Here is an 18,215-nt window from a genome sequence, read left to right as displayed (position 1 = left end):
AGAGGATTTCACAGTGCAGTGGGGTAGGGATGAGGAGAGGCTGGAGAGGCTGGCATTGTTGTCCTTTGAGCAGGGCAGATTAAAGGGAAAATCAATTCCTTCAACATCATCTTGGATTTCAGATGTAGTGAACATGGAGTGTGTGTTTCCAGTGTTAGCACAGTTAATAACCAGAGGCCTCAGAGCGGAGGAAACCGGTAAAAGAACACGCTGGGAGGTATTTTATAGATACTGAGTTATGATGAAGAGGAAGGCGAGGTGCCTGAAAAGACAATGACCAGTGACTTTCTAAAGACAAGCGTGTGTATACCTGAAGGGAATACATTCACAGAGAGCAGAGGGACAGCAGAGAAGTCGCACCAAGTCTAATGCTCCTGCATAGAGTCAGTCCAGGAACGAAGGGCTGAATGACCTTCGCTGCTATCGGATTCTACATTCTCACCCCTTTTCAGCAGAAACGCCTGGACATCTGTTTTCATCGTTGATTCGATTGCACTGCCTCATTACTTAGTAAGGAAGGGCAAAGTAAGAGTTCAAACATTCTAATTCTTTTCTTCACTGCCTGAGGCACAGTTGTGTGGTCAGTCTGCAACTTCAGTCATGGGGACCAAGGGAAAACAATCCAGGCCCTGGAACACCCCTGTCTCTAAAGCTTTCCTGTGTAACCATTTGGGGTATTGTCCCTAATCCATTTACCTGTCCACAGAATAGTTCACTACTACAGTTTATGTTTTTTGACAATAGAATATGGTAATTTCTCTTTGTTTAAGTGACCTCTGAGTCTGTGCCGAACCCCCTCAGACTTCAGTGTACGCCAGTTGTCAAACTTATCTTCATTTCTTAATTTGTACATTGGTATTTTCATGTGTCCTCAGTTGTTCTTATCCTGTTAGAGAATATATATTTCCTGAGCTCTATACAGCTTTTCAGTGGTTTTCCACAGATAATTTATCTTTGTGTCTTTCTCATGGTGTTGCATCTGGTGTCAATACTTTCCTTCAGTTTTCCTTCTCTAATTCAAAATTTGCTTTTATTTCAAACTCTGACATGAGTTTTGATGTCTCTTTAACCGTATTGTTGCCTTTTACTGTTGTATATCTTATCTGGCCTAGTTTATTTCCCAACGCAGCTTCCTGGGCCTAGATTTCACCGCCTCCCCTACGAGTGCCTTGGCTCAGTTCTGGTCCCCAGGATTGAAGTTGCAGACTGACTGGAGAACGACACCTCAGATCCATATTCTCCTGATATAACAAGTTGTCATAATGGTTTATTTTGTTAAGTGGTGTTGGGCAAGGTTCAAATATCTGCCTTTGTCTACTCCAGTCCAACACTGGCACTTCCACATCAGGGCAAGGTTCAGTCCACAGCTGACAATCACCTTTCACCTTAACACTTCTCCAATTCGGTTAGATTGGTACCACTGGGTAAGAGCTGGCCTGACATTTACCTGCCACAGATCTACCAGTTCACAACAGTCACTGGGATGTCTGTGTTCCTGACTGGCCCCACCGTGCAGGTTCGGAGCTTTTGCATTCCTCGGGCTGATCATTCAGGAACACTGTACTGTATTCACCTCCCATGTCACCACACAACCAACTCTGTCAAACTCGCCAGGCCTCCCCCTGTCACAATTCCTGGGGGCCCGACACATGACCGAGACAGCACATTCAACTCTGGCCCAGAACGTTTTAGGTCCGACACCAACACGAGAGACTGATTAAAATGTAGAAGGACATTTGGGTGCAGCCAGATGCAATACCATGCTATACGTCAAGCGATCCCCTAATCTCAGACCATGTCCACTTGCTCAACTGGATACAAAGGATCCCATAACTTGATCTAGCAAATTAAATGTCACTTTGCGTATGATACAAATATACTTTTATGGATGTGGGTGTGCTCACTAAGCTGGAAGGTTCATGTTCAGACGTTTCGTCACCAGGCCAGGCAACATCGACAGTGAGCCTCCGGATGAATCCAGTGAGTCATCCAGAGGCCCATGAACGATGTTACCGAGCATGGTGACAAAACGTCTGAAAATGAACCTTTCAGCTCACCGAACAAACCTACATCCAGAAGCTCAAACTCAGCAACAAATCTTCTCAAAACCACCAGGATACTTTTATCACAGGGAAGCACTTTGGGATATTCAGAGGTTAGGCAAAATATTTAATAAATGGATTCTTCAGCACTGATGCCCAAGGATAATACACACAGTACATGATCTACAACAGACCGTACACTCCCCCTGCACTGACCCCAAATCCCCACAGACCGGACACTCCCCCTGCACTGACCCCAAATCCCCACAGACCGTACACTCCCCCTGCACTGACCCCAAATCCCCACAGACCGTACACTCCCCCTGCACTGACCCCAAATCCCCACAGACCGTACACTCGCCCTGCACTGACCCTCCGATTCCCCACAGACCGTACACTCCCCCTGCACTGACCCCCCGATTCCCCACAGACCGTACACTCCCCCTGCACTGACCCCAAATCCCCACAGACCGTACACTCCCCCTGCACTGACCCCCCGATTCCCCACAGACCGTACACTCCCCCTGCACTGACCCCCCGATTCCCCACAGACCGTACACTCCCCCTGCACTGACCCCAAATCCCCACAGACCGTACACTCCCCCTGCACTGACCCCAAATCCCCACAGACCGTACACTCCCCCTGCACTGACCCCAAATCCCCACAGACCGTACACTCCCCCTGCACTGACCCCCCGATTCCCCACAGACCGTACACTCCCCCTGCACTGACCCCCCGATTCCCCACAGACCGTACACTCCCCCTGCACTGACCCCCCGATTCCCCACAGACCGTACACTCCCCCTGCACTGACCCCAAATCCCCACAGACCGTACACTCCCCCTGCACTGACCCCCCCGATTCCCCACAGATCGTACACTCCCCCTGCACTGACCCCCCGATTCCCCACAGACCGTACACTCCCCCTGCACTGACCCCAAATCCCCACAGACCGTACACTCCCCCTGCACTGACCCCCCCGATTCCCCACAGATCGTACACTCCCCCTGCACTGACCCCAAATCCCCACAGACCGTACACTCCCCCTGCACTGACCCCAAATCCCCACAGACCGTACACTCCCCCTGCACTGACCCCCCGATTCCCCACAGACCGTACACTCCCCCCTGCACTGACCCCAAATCCCCACAGACCGTACACTCCCCCTGCACTGACCCCCCGATTCCCCACAGACCGTACACTCCCCCTGCACTGACCCCCCGATTCCCCACAGACTGTACACTCCCCCTGCACTGACCCCAAATCCCCACAGACCGTACACTCCCCCTGCACTGACCCCCCGATTCCCCACAGATCGTACACTCCCCCTGCACTGACCCTGATTCCCCACAGACCGTACACTCCCCCTGCACTGACCCCCTGATTCCCCACAGACCGTACACTCCCCCTGCACTGACCCCCCCGATTCCCCACAGACCGTACACTCCCCCTGCACTGACCCCAAATCCCCACAGACCGTACACTCCCCCTGCACTGACCCCCCGATTCCCCACAGACCGTACACTCCCCCCTGCACTGACCCCCTGATTCCCCACAGACCGTACACTCCCCCTGCACTGACCCCCCCGATTCCCCACAGACCGTACACTCCCCCTGCACTGACCCCCTGATTCCCCACAGACCGTACAATCCCCCTGCACTGACCCCCCCGATTCCCCACAGACCGTAAACTCCCCCTGCACTGACCCCCCCCGATTCCCCACAGACCGTACACTCCCCCTGCACTGACCCCTGAGATACCACACATGGTACATTTGCCGGAATAGATCCCTGTGGGAGCACATGGTACATTGTCACGCAGCACCAAGTTGGTTTTGAAACGCATCGCCCTGAACCATGAACATGGAATTGTGCATTATTAGTCCAATGGCAATTCTGCTCCTCCACCATCTCCTCACAAGCAGGGAGTACACTCTCAATGGACTGCAGCAATTCAAGGAGATAGCCTAACATCCACATCCTGAAGTGTAATAAATGGTGATGCAGCCAGAGTCCTCCACTACTTTGAATGTAGAAATCAAAACAAATCAATCATCTTTTCTGGTGCTTATATCTCCAGAGTTTACCAACTCCCAAACTATTAAGAGAACCATGAAGCCTACGTTAATCCTGCCCCTCCTGTCGCCTCGGTTTCAGTGTTACTTGAACAGCACTCATATAAACAATGAAAGCAGGAAATCAGCACGATAAAAGATCACTAAGAGGGACTGTGATGTGTGTTCTCATTCAGAGAGCTACTTCAAAGAATAGTGGGTGGCACAATGACACAGTGGTTAGCACTGCTGCCTCACAGCGCCAGAGACCCGGGTTCGATTCCTGCCTCAGGCGACTGTCTGTGTGGAGTTTGCACGTTCTCCCCGTGTCTGCGTGGGTTTCCTCCGGGTGCTCCGGTTTCCTCCCACAGTCACAAACATGTGCAGGTCCGGGTGAATTGGCCATGGGAAATAGTGTAGGCAAGGTGCATTAGTCGGGGGATATATAGGGTCGGGGAATGGGTCTGGATGGGATCCTCTTCAGAGGGTCAGTGAGGACTTGGTGGGCTAAATGGCCTGTTTCCCCCATTGTAGGGATGCTATTAATTCAGTGAAAGCACTTTCCTTCAGATCGTATCCTTCGGTATTCACCTGGAGATCAGGCCTGTGAGAATCAACGGTTAATCAGTCATACTCACACGCTCCAGCTCCACTGTGAATGTTTGATTCCATGATTGTTCACCAACTGGTCTCCAGGCTGTCTGCCCCACAACGGTGTTATCCAGTTTGAGGACGGCGCTCACATCATCTGGAGAACAAGTAGGTGGTAGGTTAGAGCTCATCAGAATGACCAGCTGATCACAAAGAATATCAAGGACCGGTCCTGCTCTTCCCTGGGTGCTGGCTCCAGTCAAACCTCCGTCAGCCCACCCAGAGGGCGCGAACTCCCACCCAGAGGGCGCGAACTCCCACCCAGAGGGCGCGAACTCCCAGCTGCTCCCCCAATTCGGTTTAACAAGGTGCCACGTGAAAGGCTGGTTAACAATACTCAGGCCCAGGAATCGAGGTGCCAGTGTCAGTTTGGATAAAAATAAAGTTGGGCTCAGGGACAAATTGCTGAGTGGTAAATGGTTCTTTTTCAGACTGGAGAATGGTAAGCAGTCGGATCAATGCCGAGAATACTCCTTTCCAGTTTATTTATATTTAACATACATTTATGATCAAACTAAGCAAATGACAATGACTCAGGTATTGGAATACAAGGTGACGTTTAAACATTTGCTAATGATACCAAACTTTGAAGGGCAGACAACACTGAGGATGATGCAACAACTCTGATCAGTGAGAGGATTGCAAAAGCTAGTGGCCCGTGGGGCGATGGGCCCTTCTGACAGACAGGGAGGCAATCCTGACTTAACAGCATCATGCTCAAGGATGGGCAGGGTCACACAGAACTTGGGGCTCCTGTGCACAGCGCTTAGAAAATGTCGGAACACACACAGTGATTTACAAAACAAATGGGACTTTGGGTTCATAACTACAGATATCCTGAGAGAGCTTTAATAGGGGAGGCCTCTCAGTGCCAGGGACTCAGGTTTGATTCCAGCCTTGGCTGACAGTTTGCATATTTTCCCCGTGTCTGCGTGGGTTTCCTCCGGGTACTCCAGTTTCCTCCCACAGTCCAAAGATGTGAAAGTTAGGTGAACTGGCCGTGCTACATTGCCCGTAGTGTTCAGGGATGTGAAGGTTAGGTGCATTAGTCAGGGATAAATGTAGGATAATAGAGGAGGGGAATGGGTCTGGCTAGGTTACTCTTCAGAGGGTCAGTATAGACCTGTAGGGCCCAATGGCCTGTTTCCACACTGCAGGGATTCGATCCTATTTAACAATGATCCAGTTGGCCCACAGTAATATACTGTACCCTGTTCTGGTCACAATCATTTAGGGAGAACGTGCTGGTGCTGGACAGGATGGGGGACATGGCTTCCCAAGGGTGAAGGAATCGGGCTCCAGGGATTCTGCTCCGTGGACAATGTCAATTGGAGACAAATCTGATGGAGATGTCCATGTTTACAACAGATATCAATGAAGAAAACCTGGTCCTGTTAACCGATGGTACAAGGACCGGGGGGGGTCACAGTTAGGAAGATATAGTAACACAGAAAACAGGAGGAGGCCATTTGGTCCTCCCAGTCTGCTCTCCCATTCATCATGACCATGGCTGATCATCCGACTCAACAGCCTCAGGCAGCATACCCTCCAGATCCTTTGAATATGGTCAGGCTGGTCATGTGGGCAGTTCAGCGGCAGGTGGAATGTAATCCCAATGAAAGTGTGAGGTGATGCACTTTGGAAGAAGTAGCAAGACAAGGGAGACCTCAGTGAATAGCAGGACATACATAAGAAGAACAGAAGGATTATGGGGTGTTTGTCCACAGATACCTGAAGGTGAAAGACCTATGGGACACCTGCTTTTCTCAGTCAAGGTATTGATGATAAGAGCAGGGACGTTAGGTTGGAGCTGGATAGGACTTGGGCAATAGCTGGACTCAGCTAAAGGTCTCGCCACATCACCTTATAGTCCCAACAGGTTTATTTGAAACACATTTTCCAACCCCTCCACTCCTCCTTCAGGCAGCTAGTGAGAGAGAATACATCAGACACAGGTCAAAGATTCAAGGGTCATACAACTTACACAAAGGTACTGAACAATCCTGGATGGCTATTCGATCTTTAATCAGTTAGAATGGAGATGCAGCTTTCCACTGGTTAATACACAAATCACAGACTTTCTTTCAAGTCACTGCCCCGAGATAACTGAGATTTATCAGAATAAAGGGGAAATCTCTGGTCAGACAAGGTATTTTAGACGGGAGGCCATGTTTCTCTGGTCAGACAAGGTATTTTAGACGGGAGGCCATGTTTCTCTGGTCAGACAAGGTATTTTAGACGGGAGGCCATGTTTCTCTGGTCAGACAAGGTATTTTAGACGGGAGGCCATGTTTCTCTGGTCAGACAAGGTATTTTAGACGGGAGGCCATGTTTCTCTGGTCAGACAAGGTATTTTAGACGGGAGGCCATGTTTCTCTGGTCAGACAAGGTATTTTAGACGGGAGGCCATGTTTCTCTGGTCAGACAAGGTATTTTAGATGGGAGGCCATGTTTCTCTGGTCGGACAAGGTATTTTAGATGGGAGGCCATGTTTCAAGCCTGTTTGTATTTGTCAGACTGTTTGTATTTCAACAGTAGGAATTCATAACACTTCACATTGACTGTCTACAAATCATGCGCTTTGTGAACAAAATAGAATGTATCAGCACATATACATTCACCCCAAAGACTTGTGTGTGTGTGTGTGGGGATGGGGGGAGGTGACAGTGTGTGTGTGTGTGTGTGTGTGTGTGGGGGGGGGGGGGGGGGGGGGGGGGGGGGGGGGAAAGAGTTGGTCGTGAGACAGAGGGACTGCATGTGTGAGAGAGTGAGCCCGCAAGTGGCAGGGGGTGGGGAGTGTGAGTGTGTGTTTGAGAAAGAGCATGTGAGAGTGTGGTGGAATATGTATGGGGGGGGGAAAAAGAGAGAGAGAGGGGGCGCGAGTGAGGGTGCGACCCATCCCTCTATCCTGTATTTCCCCCTGACTAATGTACCTAACCCACACATCCCTGAACACTGTGGGCAATTTAGCATGGCCAGTTCACCCTGACCTGCACATCTTTGTGATTGAGGGAGGAAACCCATGTAGACACAGGGAGAAGGCGCACACTGCACACAGACAGTCACCCGAGGCTGGAATCGAACCTGGGTCCCTGGCGCTGTGAGGCAGCAGTGCTAACCACTGAGCCACCGTGCCGCCCCTATGGTCAGGTTTGCCCCCGAGGGGAGCTGAACCCCAGGCTGCTCTGTGACAGGTGGGGGACACTCACCACATGATGAGAGGTTCTGAGTCCAGGAGCAGGGATGTGTTGCTGCAGGTACACAGGGCCTTGGGGAGGCCACACCTAGAATACAGTGTGGAGGTTTGGTCTCCTTTACTGAGGGAGGATGCTCTTGCACTCGAGGGAGTGCAGTGAGGCTTTACCAGGCTAATGCTGGGGAGGGCAGGACAGACGTATGAAGAGAGATGAACCAGGTTAGGATAGTTTCCCATGGAGTTTAGACGAGGGTTTTGGGAGGAGGGGTGGAAATCTTAGATATTTATAAAATTCATAACAGGAGAGATGGAGGGAGGATGTTCCTGATGGAAGTGGTTGATGCCAAAGCATTGGATGCATTCAAAATGTGGCAAGATACAGAGCTCAGGGTGAATGGGACCACAGGTTAAGGGGAGAGAGAGAGAGCGGGATGGGGTGATGGGGGGGGAGAGAGAGAGCGGGATGGGATTACGGGGGTGAGAGAGAGAGCGGGATGGGGTTACGGGGGACAGAGAGAGTGGGATGGGGTGACGGGGTGGACAGAGAGCGGGGTTGCGGGGTGGGGTTACGGGGGGAGAGAGGGCGGGATGAGGTTGCAGGGGAGAGAGCGGGATGGGGTTACGGGGGAAGAGCAGGATGGGGTTACAGGGGGAGAGAGTGGAATGAGGTTACGGGGGGGGAGAGAGCGCGGGATGGGGTTACAGGTGGAGAGAGCAGGATGGGGCTGTGGGGGGATAGAGCGGGATGGGGTTACGGGGGAGAGCGGGATGGCGCTACGGAGGCTTGGGGTTACAGGGGGAGAGAGCGCTGGATGGAGTTGCGGGGAGATAGAGAGCGGGATGGGGTTACAGGAGAGAGAGAGTGCGGGACGGCGTTACGGGGAGAGAGTGCGGGATGGGGTTATGGGGAGAGAGAGAGCGGGATGGGGTTACGGGGGGAGAGAGCGGGATGGGGTTACGGGGAGAGAGAGAGCGGGATGGGGTTACGGGGAGAGAGAGAGCGGGATGGGGTTACAGGGGGAGAGAGCGCTGGATGGAGTTGCGGGGAGATAGAGAGCGGGATGGGGTTACAGGAGAGAGAGAGTGCGGGACGGCGTTACGGGGAGAGAGTGCGGGATGGGGTTATGGGGAGAGAGAGAGCGGGATGGGGTTACGGGGGGAGAGAGCGGGATGGGGTTACGGGGAGAGAGAGAGCGGGATGGGGTTACGGGGAGAGAGAGAGCGGGATGGGGTTACGGGGAGAGAGAGAGCGGGATGGGGTTACGGGAAGAGAGAGAGCGGGATGGGGTTACGGGAAGAGAGAGAGCGGGATGGGGTTACGGGGAGAGAGAGAGCGGGATGGGGTGACGGGAAGAGAGAGAGCGGGATGGGGTGACGGGAAGAGAGAGAGCGGGATGGGGTGACGGGAAGAGAGAGAGCGGGATGGGGTTACGGGGAGAGAGAGAGCGGGATGGGGTTACGGGGAGAGAGAGAGCGGGATGGGGTTACGGGGAGAGAGAGAGCGGGATGGGGTTACGGGGAGAGAGAGAGCGGGATGGGGTTACGGGGAGAGAGAGAGCGGGATGGGGTTACGGGAAGAGAGAGAGCGGGATGGGGTGACGGGAAGAGAGAGAGCGGGATGGGGTGACGGGGGACCGAGCGCGTAATGGAGTTACAGGGGGAAGAGAGCGGGATGGGGTTATAGGGGGGAGAGAGGGCAGGGGATGGGGTTACGGGGACGGAGAGCGGGCTGGGGTAACGGGGGGGAGAGAGAGTGGGATGGGGTTACAGGGGGAGAGAGAGAGCGGGATGGGGTTACGGGGGGAGAGAGCGGGATGGGGTTACGGGGGGAGAGAGCAGGATGGGGTTACGGGGGAGGGGGAGAGCAGGATGGGGTTACGGGGGGAGAGAGAGCGGGATGGGGTTATGGGGGGAAGAGAGAGCGGGATGGGGTTACGGGGGGGGGAAGAGTGAATGGCATGAGGTTACGGAGGGAAGAGAGAGCGGGATGGGGTTACGGGGGGGGGGGGGAAGAGTGAGCGGGATGGGGTTACGGGGGGAAGAGAGAGCGGGATGGGGTTACGGGGGGAAGAAAGAGCGGGATGGGGTTACGGGGGGGGGGGGAAGAGTGAGCGGGATGGGGTTACGGAGGGAAGAGAGAGCGGGATGGGGTTTCGGTGGGGGGGAAGAGAGAGCGGGATGGGGTTACGGGGGGGGGTAGAGTGAGCGGGATGGGGTTACGGGGGGAGAGAGCGGGATGGGGTTACGGGGGGAGAGAGCGGGATGGGGTTACGGGGGGAAAGAGCGGGATGGGGTTACGGGAGGAGAGAGCGGGATGGGGTTACGGGGGGAGAGAGCGGGATGGGGTTACGGGGGGAGAGAGAGCGGGATGGGGTTACGGGAAGAGAGAGCGGGATGGGGTTACGGGGGAGAGCGCGGGATGGGGTTACGGGGGGGAGAGAGAGCGGGATGGGGTTACGGGGGGAGAGAGAGCGGGATGGGGTTACGGGGGGAGAGAGGGCGGGATGGAGTTACGGGAAGAGAGAGTGGGATGGGGTGACAGGGGGACCGAGCGCGTAATGGAGTTACAGGGGGAGAGAGTGGGATGGGGTTACAGGGGGAGAGGGCGGGATGGGGTTACGGGGGGAGAGAGAGAGCGGGATGGGGTTACGGAGGGAGAGAGAGCGGGATGGGGTTACGGAGGGAGAGAGAGCGGAATGGGGTTACGGGGGGAGAGAGAGCGGGATGGGGTTACGGGGGGAGAGAGAGCGGGATGGGGTTACGGGGGGAGAGAGGGCGGGATGGAGTTGCGGGGGGAGAGAGCGCGGGATGGGGTTACGGGGGGAAGAGAGAGCGGGATGGGGTTACGGGGGGGGGGGGGGGAAGAGTGAATGGGATGGGGTTACGGGGGGAAGAGAGAGCGGGATGGGGTTACGGGGGGGGGGGGGAAAGAGTGAATGGGATGGGGTTACGGAGGGAAGAGAGAGCGGGATGGGGTTACGGGGGGGGGGAAAGAGAGAGCGGGATGGGGTTACGGGGGGAGAGAGAGCGGGATGGGGTTACGGGGGGAGAGAGCAGGATGGGGTTACGGGGGAGGGGGAGAGCAGGATGGGGTTACGGGGGGAGAGAGAGCGGGATGGGGTTACGGAGGGAAGAGAGAGCGGGATGGGGTGACAGGGGGACCGAGCGCGTAATGGAGTTACAGGGGGAGACAGTGGGATGGGGTTACGGGGGGAGAGGGCGGGATGGGGTTACGGGGGGAGAGAGGGCGGGATGGAGTTGCGGGGGGAGAGAGGGCGGGATGGGGTTACGGGGGTGTGTGGGCAGAGCGGGATGGGGTTACGGGGGGAGAGAGAGCAGGATGGGGTTACGGGGGAGGGGGAGAGCGGGATGGGGTTACGGGGGGGGGTGGGGAGAGAGCGGGATGGGGTTACGGAGGGAGAGAGAGCGGAATGGGGTTACGTGGGGAAAGAGAGCGGAATGGGGTTACGGGGGGGAGCGCAGGATGGGGTTACGGGGGGAGAGAGCGGGATGGGGTTACGGGGGGGGAGAGAGAGCGGAATGGGGTTACGGGGGGAGAGCGGGATGGGGTTACGGGGGGAGAGAGAGCGGAATGGGGTTACGGGGGGAGAGAGCGGAATGGGGTTACGGGGGGAGAGAGAGCGGGATGGGGTTACGGGGGGAGAGAGCGGGATGGGGTTACGGGGGGAGAGAGCGGGATGGGGTTACGGGGGGAGAGAGAGCGGGATGGGGTTACGGGGGGAGAGAGCGGGATGGGGTTACGGGGGAGGGGGAGAGCAGGATGGGGTTACGGGGGGAAGAGAGAGCGGGATGGGGTTACGGGGGGGGGGGGGAAAGAGTGAATGGGATGGGGTTACCGAGGGAAGAGAGAGCGGGATGGGGTTACGGGGGGAGAGAGAGCGGGATGGGGTTACGGGGGGAGAGAGAGCGGGATGGGGTTACGGGGGAGAGAGAGAGCGGGATGGGGTTACGGGGGGAAGAGAGAGCGGGATGGGGTTACGGGGGGGGGGGGGGGAAGAGTGAATGGGATGGGGTTACGGGGGGAAGAGAGAGCGGGATGGGGTTACGGGGGGAGAGAGCGGGATGGGGTTACAGGGGGAGAGAGCGGGATGGGGTTACGGGGGGAGAGAGCGGGATGGGGTTACGGGGGGAGAGAGCGGGATGGGGTTACGGAGGGAGAGAGCGGGATGGGGTTACGGGGGGGAGAGAGCGGGATGGGGTTACGGGGGGGGAGAGAGCGGGATGGGGTTACGGGGGGGGGGGGAGAGTGAGTGGGATGGGGTTACGGGGGGAAGAGAGCGGGATGGGGTTACGGGGGAGAGAGAGCGGAATGGGGTTACGGGGGGAGAGAGAGCGGAATGGGGTTACGGGGGGGAAGAGTGAATGGGATGGGGTTACCGAGGGAAGAGAGAGCGGGATGGGGTTACGGGGGGGGGGGGGGGGGGGGGGGGGGGGGAAAGAGTGAGCGGGATGGGGTTACGGGGGGAGAGAGAGCGGGATGGGGTTACGGGGGGAGAGAGAGCGGGATGGGGTTACGGGGGGAAGAGAGAGCGGGATGGGGTTACGGGGGGGGGGAGAGAGAGCGGGATGGGGTTACGGGGGGAGAGTGAGTGGGATGGGGTTACGGGGGGAAGAGAGCGGGATGGGGTTACGGGGGGAGAGAGAGCGGGATGGGGTTACGGGGGGGGGGGGGGAGAGTGAGTGGGATGGGGTACGGGGGGAAGAGAGCGGGATGGGGTTACGGGGGAGAGCGCGGGATGGGGTTACGGGGGGAGAGAGAGAGCGGGATGGGGTTACGGGGGGAGAGAGAGCGGGATGGGGTTACGGGGGGAGAGTGAGTGGGATGGGGTTACGGGGGGGAAGAGAGCGGGATGGGGTTACGGGGGGGGGGGGGGGAGAGTGAGTGGGATGGGGTTACGGGGGAGAGTGCGGGATGGGGTTACGGGGGAAGAGAGAGCGGGATGGGGTTACGGGGGGAGAGAGAGCGGGATGGGGTTACGGGGGGAGAGAGAGCGGGATGGGGTTACGGGGGGAGAGAGGGCGGGATGGAGTTGCGGGGGGAGAGAGGGCGGAATGGGGTTACGTGGGGAAAGAGAGCGGGATGGGGTTACGGGGGGAGAGAGAGCGGAATGGGGTTACGGGGGGGTGGGGAGAGCGGGATGGGGTTACGGGGGGGGAGAGAGAGCGGAATGGGGTTACGGGGGGAGAGAGAGCGGGATGGGGTTACGGGGACAGAGAGCGGGATGGGGTGACAGGGGGACCGAGCGCGTAATGGAGTTACAGGGGGAGAGAGTGGGATGGGGTTACGGGGGGAGAGGGCGGGATGGGGTTACGGGGGGGAGAGAGAGCGGGATGGGGTTACGGGGGGAGAGAGAGCGGGATGGGGTTACGGGGGGAGAGAGCAGGATGGGGTTACGGGGGAGGGGGAGAGCAGGATGGGGTTACGGGGGGGAGAGAGAGCGGGATGGGGTTACGGGGGGAAGAGAGAGCGGGATGGGGTTACGGGGGGGGGGGGAAGAGTGAGCGGGATGGGGTTACGGGGGGAGAGAGAGCGGGATGGGGTTACGGGGGGAGAGAGAGCGGGATGGGGTTACGGGGGGGGGGGGAAGAGTGAGCGGGATGGGGTTACGGGGGGAAAGAGAGCGGGATGGGGTTACGGGGGGAGAGAGAGCGGGATGGGGTTACGGGGGGAGAGAGCAGGATGGGGTTACGGGGGAGGGGGAGAGCAGGATGGGGTTACGGGGGGAGAGAGAGCGGGATGGGGTTACGGGGGGAAGAGAGAGCGGGATGGGGTTACGGGGGGGGGGGAAGAGTGAGCGGGATGGGGTTACGGGGGGAGAGAGAGCGGGATGGGGTTACGGGGGGAGAGAGAGCGGGATGGGGTTACGGGGGGAGAGAGAGCGGAATGGGGTTACGGGGGGAGAGAGCGCGGGATGGGGTTACGGGGGGAGAGAGAGCGGGATGGGGTTACGGGGGGGGGAAGAGTGAATGGGATGGGGTTACGGGAGGGGGAGGAAGAGTGAGCGGGATGGGGTTACGGGGGGGGGGAAGAGTGAGCGGGATGGGGTTACGGGGGAAGAGAGAGCGGGATGGGGTTACGGGGGGAGAGAGAGAGCGGGATGGGGTTACGGGGGGAGAGAGCAGGATGGGGTTACGGGGGAGGGGGAGAGCAGGATGGGGTTACGGGGGGAAGAGAGAGCGGGATGGGGTTACGGGGGGAAGAGAGAGCGGGATGGGGTTACGGAGGGAAGAGAGAGCGGGATGGGGTTACAGGGGGGGAAGAGAGAGCGGGATGGGGTTACGGGGGGGAAGAGAGAGCGGGATGGGGTTACGGGGGGGGGAGAGAGTGAGCGGGATGGGGTTACGGGGGGAGAGAGCGGGATGGGGTTACGGGGGGAGAGAGCGGGATGGGGTTACGGGGGAGAGAGCGGGATGGGGTTACGGGGGGAGAGAGCGGGATGGGGTTACGGGGGAGAGCGCGGGATGGGGTTACGGGGGGAGAGCGCGGGATGGGGTTACGGGGGGAGAGAGCGGGATGGGGTTACGGGGGGAGAGAGCGGGATGGGGTTACGGGGGGAGAGAGCGGGATGGGGTTACGGGGGGAGAGAGCGGGATGGGGTTACGGGGGGAGAGAGCGGGATGGGGTTACGGGGGGAGAGGGCGGGATGGGGTTACGGGGGGAGAGGGCGGGATGGGGTTACGGGGGGAGAGAGCGGGATGGGGTTACGGGGGGAGAGAGCGGGATGGGATTACGGGGGGAGAGAGAGCGGGATGGGGTTACGGCGGGGGGGAGAGTGAGTGGGATGGGGTTACGGGGGGAAGAGAGCGGGATGGGGTTACGGGGGGGGGGGGGAGAGAGTGAGTGGGAAGGGGTTACAGGGGGAAGAGAGCGGGATGGGGTTACGGGGGGAGAGAGAGCGGGATGGGGTTACGGGGGGAAGAGAGCGGGATGGGGTTACGGAGGGGGGGGGGAGAGTGAGTGGGATGGGGTTACGGGGGGAAGAGAGCGGGATGGGGTTACAGAGGGGGGGGGAGAGTGAGTGGGATGGGGTTACGGGGGGAAGAGAGCGGGATGGGGTTACGGGGGGAGAGAGCGGGATGGGGTTACGGGGGGAAGAGAGAGCGGGATGGGGTTACGGGGGGGGGAAGAGTGAACGGGATGGGGTTACGGAGGGAAGAGAGAGCGGGATGGGGTTACGGGGGGGGGAGAGAGAGAGCGGGATGGGGTTACGGGGGGGGGGGGAGAGTGAGCGGGATGGGGTTACGGGGGGAAGAGAGCGGGATGGGGTTACGGAGGGGGGGGGGGAGAGTGAGTGTGATGGGGTTACGGGGGGAAGAGAGCGGGATGGGGTTACGGGGGGGAGAGGGCGGGATGGGGTTACGGGGGGAGAGGGCGGGATGGGGTTACGGGGGGAGAGGGCGGGATGGGGTTACGGGGGGAGAGAGCGGGATGGGGTTACGGGGGGAGAGAGCGGGATGGGGTTACGGGGGGAGAGAGAGCGGGATGGGGTTACGGGGGGGGGAAGAGTGAGTGGGATGGGGTTACGGGGGGAAGAGAGCAGGATGGGGTTACGGGGGGGGGAGAGTGAGTGGGAAGGGGTTACAGGGGGAAGAGAGCGGGATGGGGTTACGGGGGGAGAGAGAGCGGGATGGGGTTACGGGGGGGGGGGGGGGGAGAGTGAGCGGGATGGGGTTACGGGGGGAAGAGAGCGGGATGGGGTTACGGAGGGGGGGGGGGAGAGAGTGAGTGGGATGGGGTTACGGGGGGAAGAGAGCGGGATGGGGTTACGGGGGGAGAGAGCGGGATGGGGTTACGGGGGGGAGGGAGAGCAGGATGGGGTTACGGGGGGGGATGGAGAGCAGGATGGGGTTGGGGGGGGGGGGAGGGAGAGCAGGATGGGGTTACGGGGGGGCTGGGAGAGCAGGATGGGGTTACGGGGGGAGAGAGCGGGATGGGGTTACCGGCAGGGGGGGGAGCAGGATGGGGTTACGGGGGGAGAGAGAGCGGGATGTGGTTACGGGGGGAGAAACAGTAACCTTCGAAAGTTCTTAAATTACAAGCCTGCAGTGTTTGCAATGCAAGAACTCATCAAATATACACGGAGCTGAAGAGCTTGGTTATCCATCATCTTCTGAGGAAAGTTTTTGCAAGTTGACTTTCGAAGAATGAGAGGCTGCCTTAATGAGACACAGTGGATGCTGTGAGGAATTTTCCTCTTGTGGGGAATCTAGAACGAGCACAATTCAAATATTGGGGGCCTTCTATTTAAGGAGAAAGTGAGGTCTGCAGATGCTGGAGATCAGAGCTGAAAATGTGTTGCTTTATCATTCCTGATGAAGGGCTTGTGCCCGAAACGTCGAACTTCCTGTTCCTTGGATGCTGCCTGACTTGCTGCGCTTTTCCAACAGCACATTTTCAGGCCTTCTATTTAAGGCAGCAATGAGGAAGAATTTTTTTAAAAAATCACAAAGCAATCTTTGGAGTTGTCTTTGCCAGGGATCAGTGAATGCTGGGCCCTGGACAGATCTTTGATTGACAAGCTGTCGGGGTTCAGGCAACTCCGGGAAAGTGAGGTCACAGCCATGACCTTCTTGTTCAGCCGATCAGACTCTCAGGGCCTGCTCCTTATGACCTTATGACTGCACAGGGAGCTTCGACTGAGCCAGAGGAAACCCCTTTGAAACTCACAACTAAACCATTATAACAAATACATACAACTTCTGTTAAATGCACTCAACTGGATAACTCTTCCGATTTGATGATGAGGTTGCGCCCACTGCCACTGCCACTCCTTCCGTACAGACCCCGGCTGGTCCTGCTCATGAAGGAAGTCCGACTCTCGTTGGGGCTGTACGCAGGCAAAGGGACACCCGAGCCACGGGATCGCCCTGGAACGGACTCTAAAAGACCCGTACAACCAACAAGCCGGACCTCCAGTGTGCCTGAAACAAAAACCAGAAAACAGCAAATCAACCCCCTCTGCTTGACCAGGAGTCCAACTCCAGGAGAAAGAGGAGAAAGTGAGGGCTGCAAATGCTGGAGACCAGAGTCCGTGAGTGTGGTGCTGGAAAAGCACAGCTGGTCAGGCAGTGTTCAAGGAGCAAGAGAATCGACAGAATTCCCGATGAAGGGCTGATGCACGGAACGCCGACACTGCTGCTCCCTCAGACGCTGCCTGACCGGCCTGTGCTTTTCCAGCACCACATCCTCGACTCGGTTTTCACATTCTGTCCCCAGCTCCCAATGTGAATTACTCCTCCATTATTATAATCCGTACCAGTCTTTCAGACCATCAAATTTAAATAATCAACTGTAACGTTTCAGAGACAGACCTGGCCCTGGAGCTGTCTTTCGCTTTAGGTATTAGTCCCAATGGGGTTTCTTTGGGTACAGTGGCAGTGTCCCTACTGTTGAGCCAGGAGACCCACATTCAAATCCCATTTGTGCCAGAGATGTGTCATAATGTCCGGTTGATTTGAAAATATCTGTCCTGTCCCCAGTCCCTTGGGCTCCAACAACACGACACACTCAGACCATCAAACAGCACGGAAAGAGGCCATTCTGTCCAGCCCACCTGGGCTGTGTTTTTTTGATTATTTGCCCAGCTGCTCCTTACCCAATGGCATCAAACTTATCACTTATTGATGCAGGTCCTAAACAAAATTATACAAGGTAGACATGAGATTTGCTTTTTTCTTGGTGTGTGCTTGGATACCTCAGGCCTGCTGCTTGCATTTTCTACATCACTGAAACCCCACACAGTGCTCGGGTCATGGACATCTGTGTGTTTCCAGGTGCTCAAGTTCAAACTCAGGATTCCTGATCTTATGGGACCGTTCGAGTCACTTGAGTGTATCAGGGAGATCGAATTCTCTTTAGATCGCAAGTTCCCTGAGGGGGCCACCCCACAGGCAGGAAGGACTGAGAGTTCGAGGCAATAGGAAGAGGCAGGAACTGCAAGAGCCTCCGAGATGGGGGAGGAGTTCTCAATGCAGTACGCAGCACTGGGACAGCCAGGAGAGACAACATGGGAAAGGTGTGAAATACAAATCACAGTGAGAATAAATGAAGAACAATCGAGGAGCGAGCAGTGAAAGGTTGAAATACAATCACTAATAGGTGACTCCACAACTTGGGAGAGAAACAGGCCTTTCTCTAACGATCTCCAGGATTCACTCACGGTGTAATATCGCCCTGGTGTTAAAGAGCAGAACCCCACAATATGCAGCAGGGCCACAACCAGCAGTCAATGGGAATGATATAGAGAGAG

At 57.2% G+C, this 18,215-nt stretch overlaps 1 protein-coding gene across 2 annotated transcripts in view; it reads right to left on the bottom strand.

Moving 5' to 3' along the window:
* The window catches only part of pkn1a (protein kinase N1a), a 207,371-nt gene that overhangs the window by 99,901 nt on the left and 89,255 nt on the right, over nucleotides 1-18,215 (bottom strand). Inside the window, exons 7-8 of one of the 2 annotated variants that reach the window (XM_060855310.1) lie at nucleotides 16,684-16,887; nucleotides 4,736-4,845 (exon numbers count right to left, since the gene is read on the bottom strand). In XM_060855310.1, coding sequence (XP_060711293.1) covers nucleotides 4,736-4,845; nucleotides 16,684-16,887 — 314 coding nt within the window. The remainder of the gene's footprint in view (nucleotides 1-4,735; nucleotides 4,846-16,683; nucleotides 16,888-18,215) is intronic. The other variant, XM_060855311.1, reaches the window with a different exon arrangement.

The sequence above is a fragment of the Hemiscyllium ocellatum genome, chromosome 45 (assembly GCF_020745735.1).
Source record: "Hemiscyllium ocellatum isolate sHemOce1 chromosome 45, sHemOce1.pat.X.cur, whole genome shotgun sequence".
Lineage (NCBI taxonomy): Eukaryota > Metazoa > Chordata > Chondrichthyes > Orectolobiformes > Hemiscylliidae > Hemiscyllium > Hemiscyllium ocellatum.
This window is presented reverse-complemented; position numbering and strand designations above follow the sequence as displayed.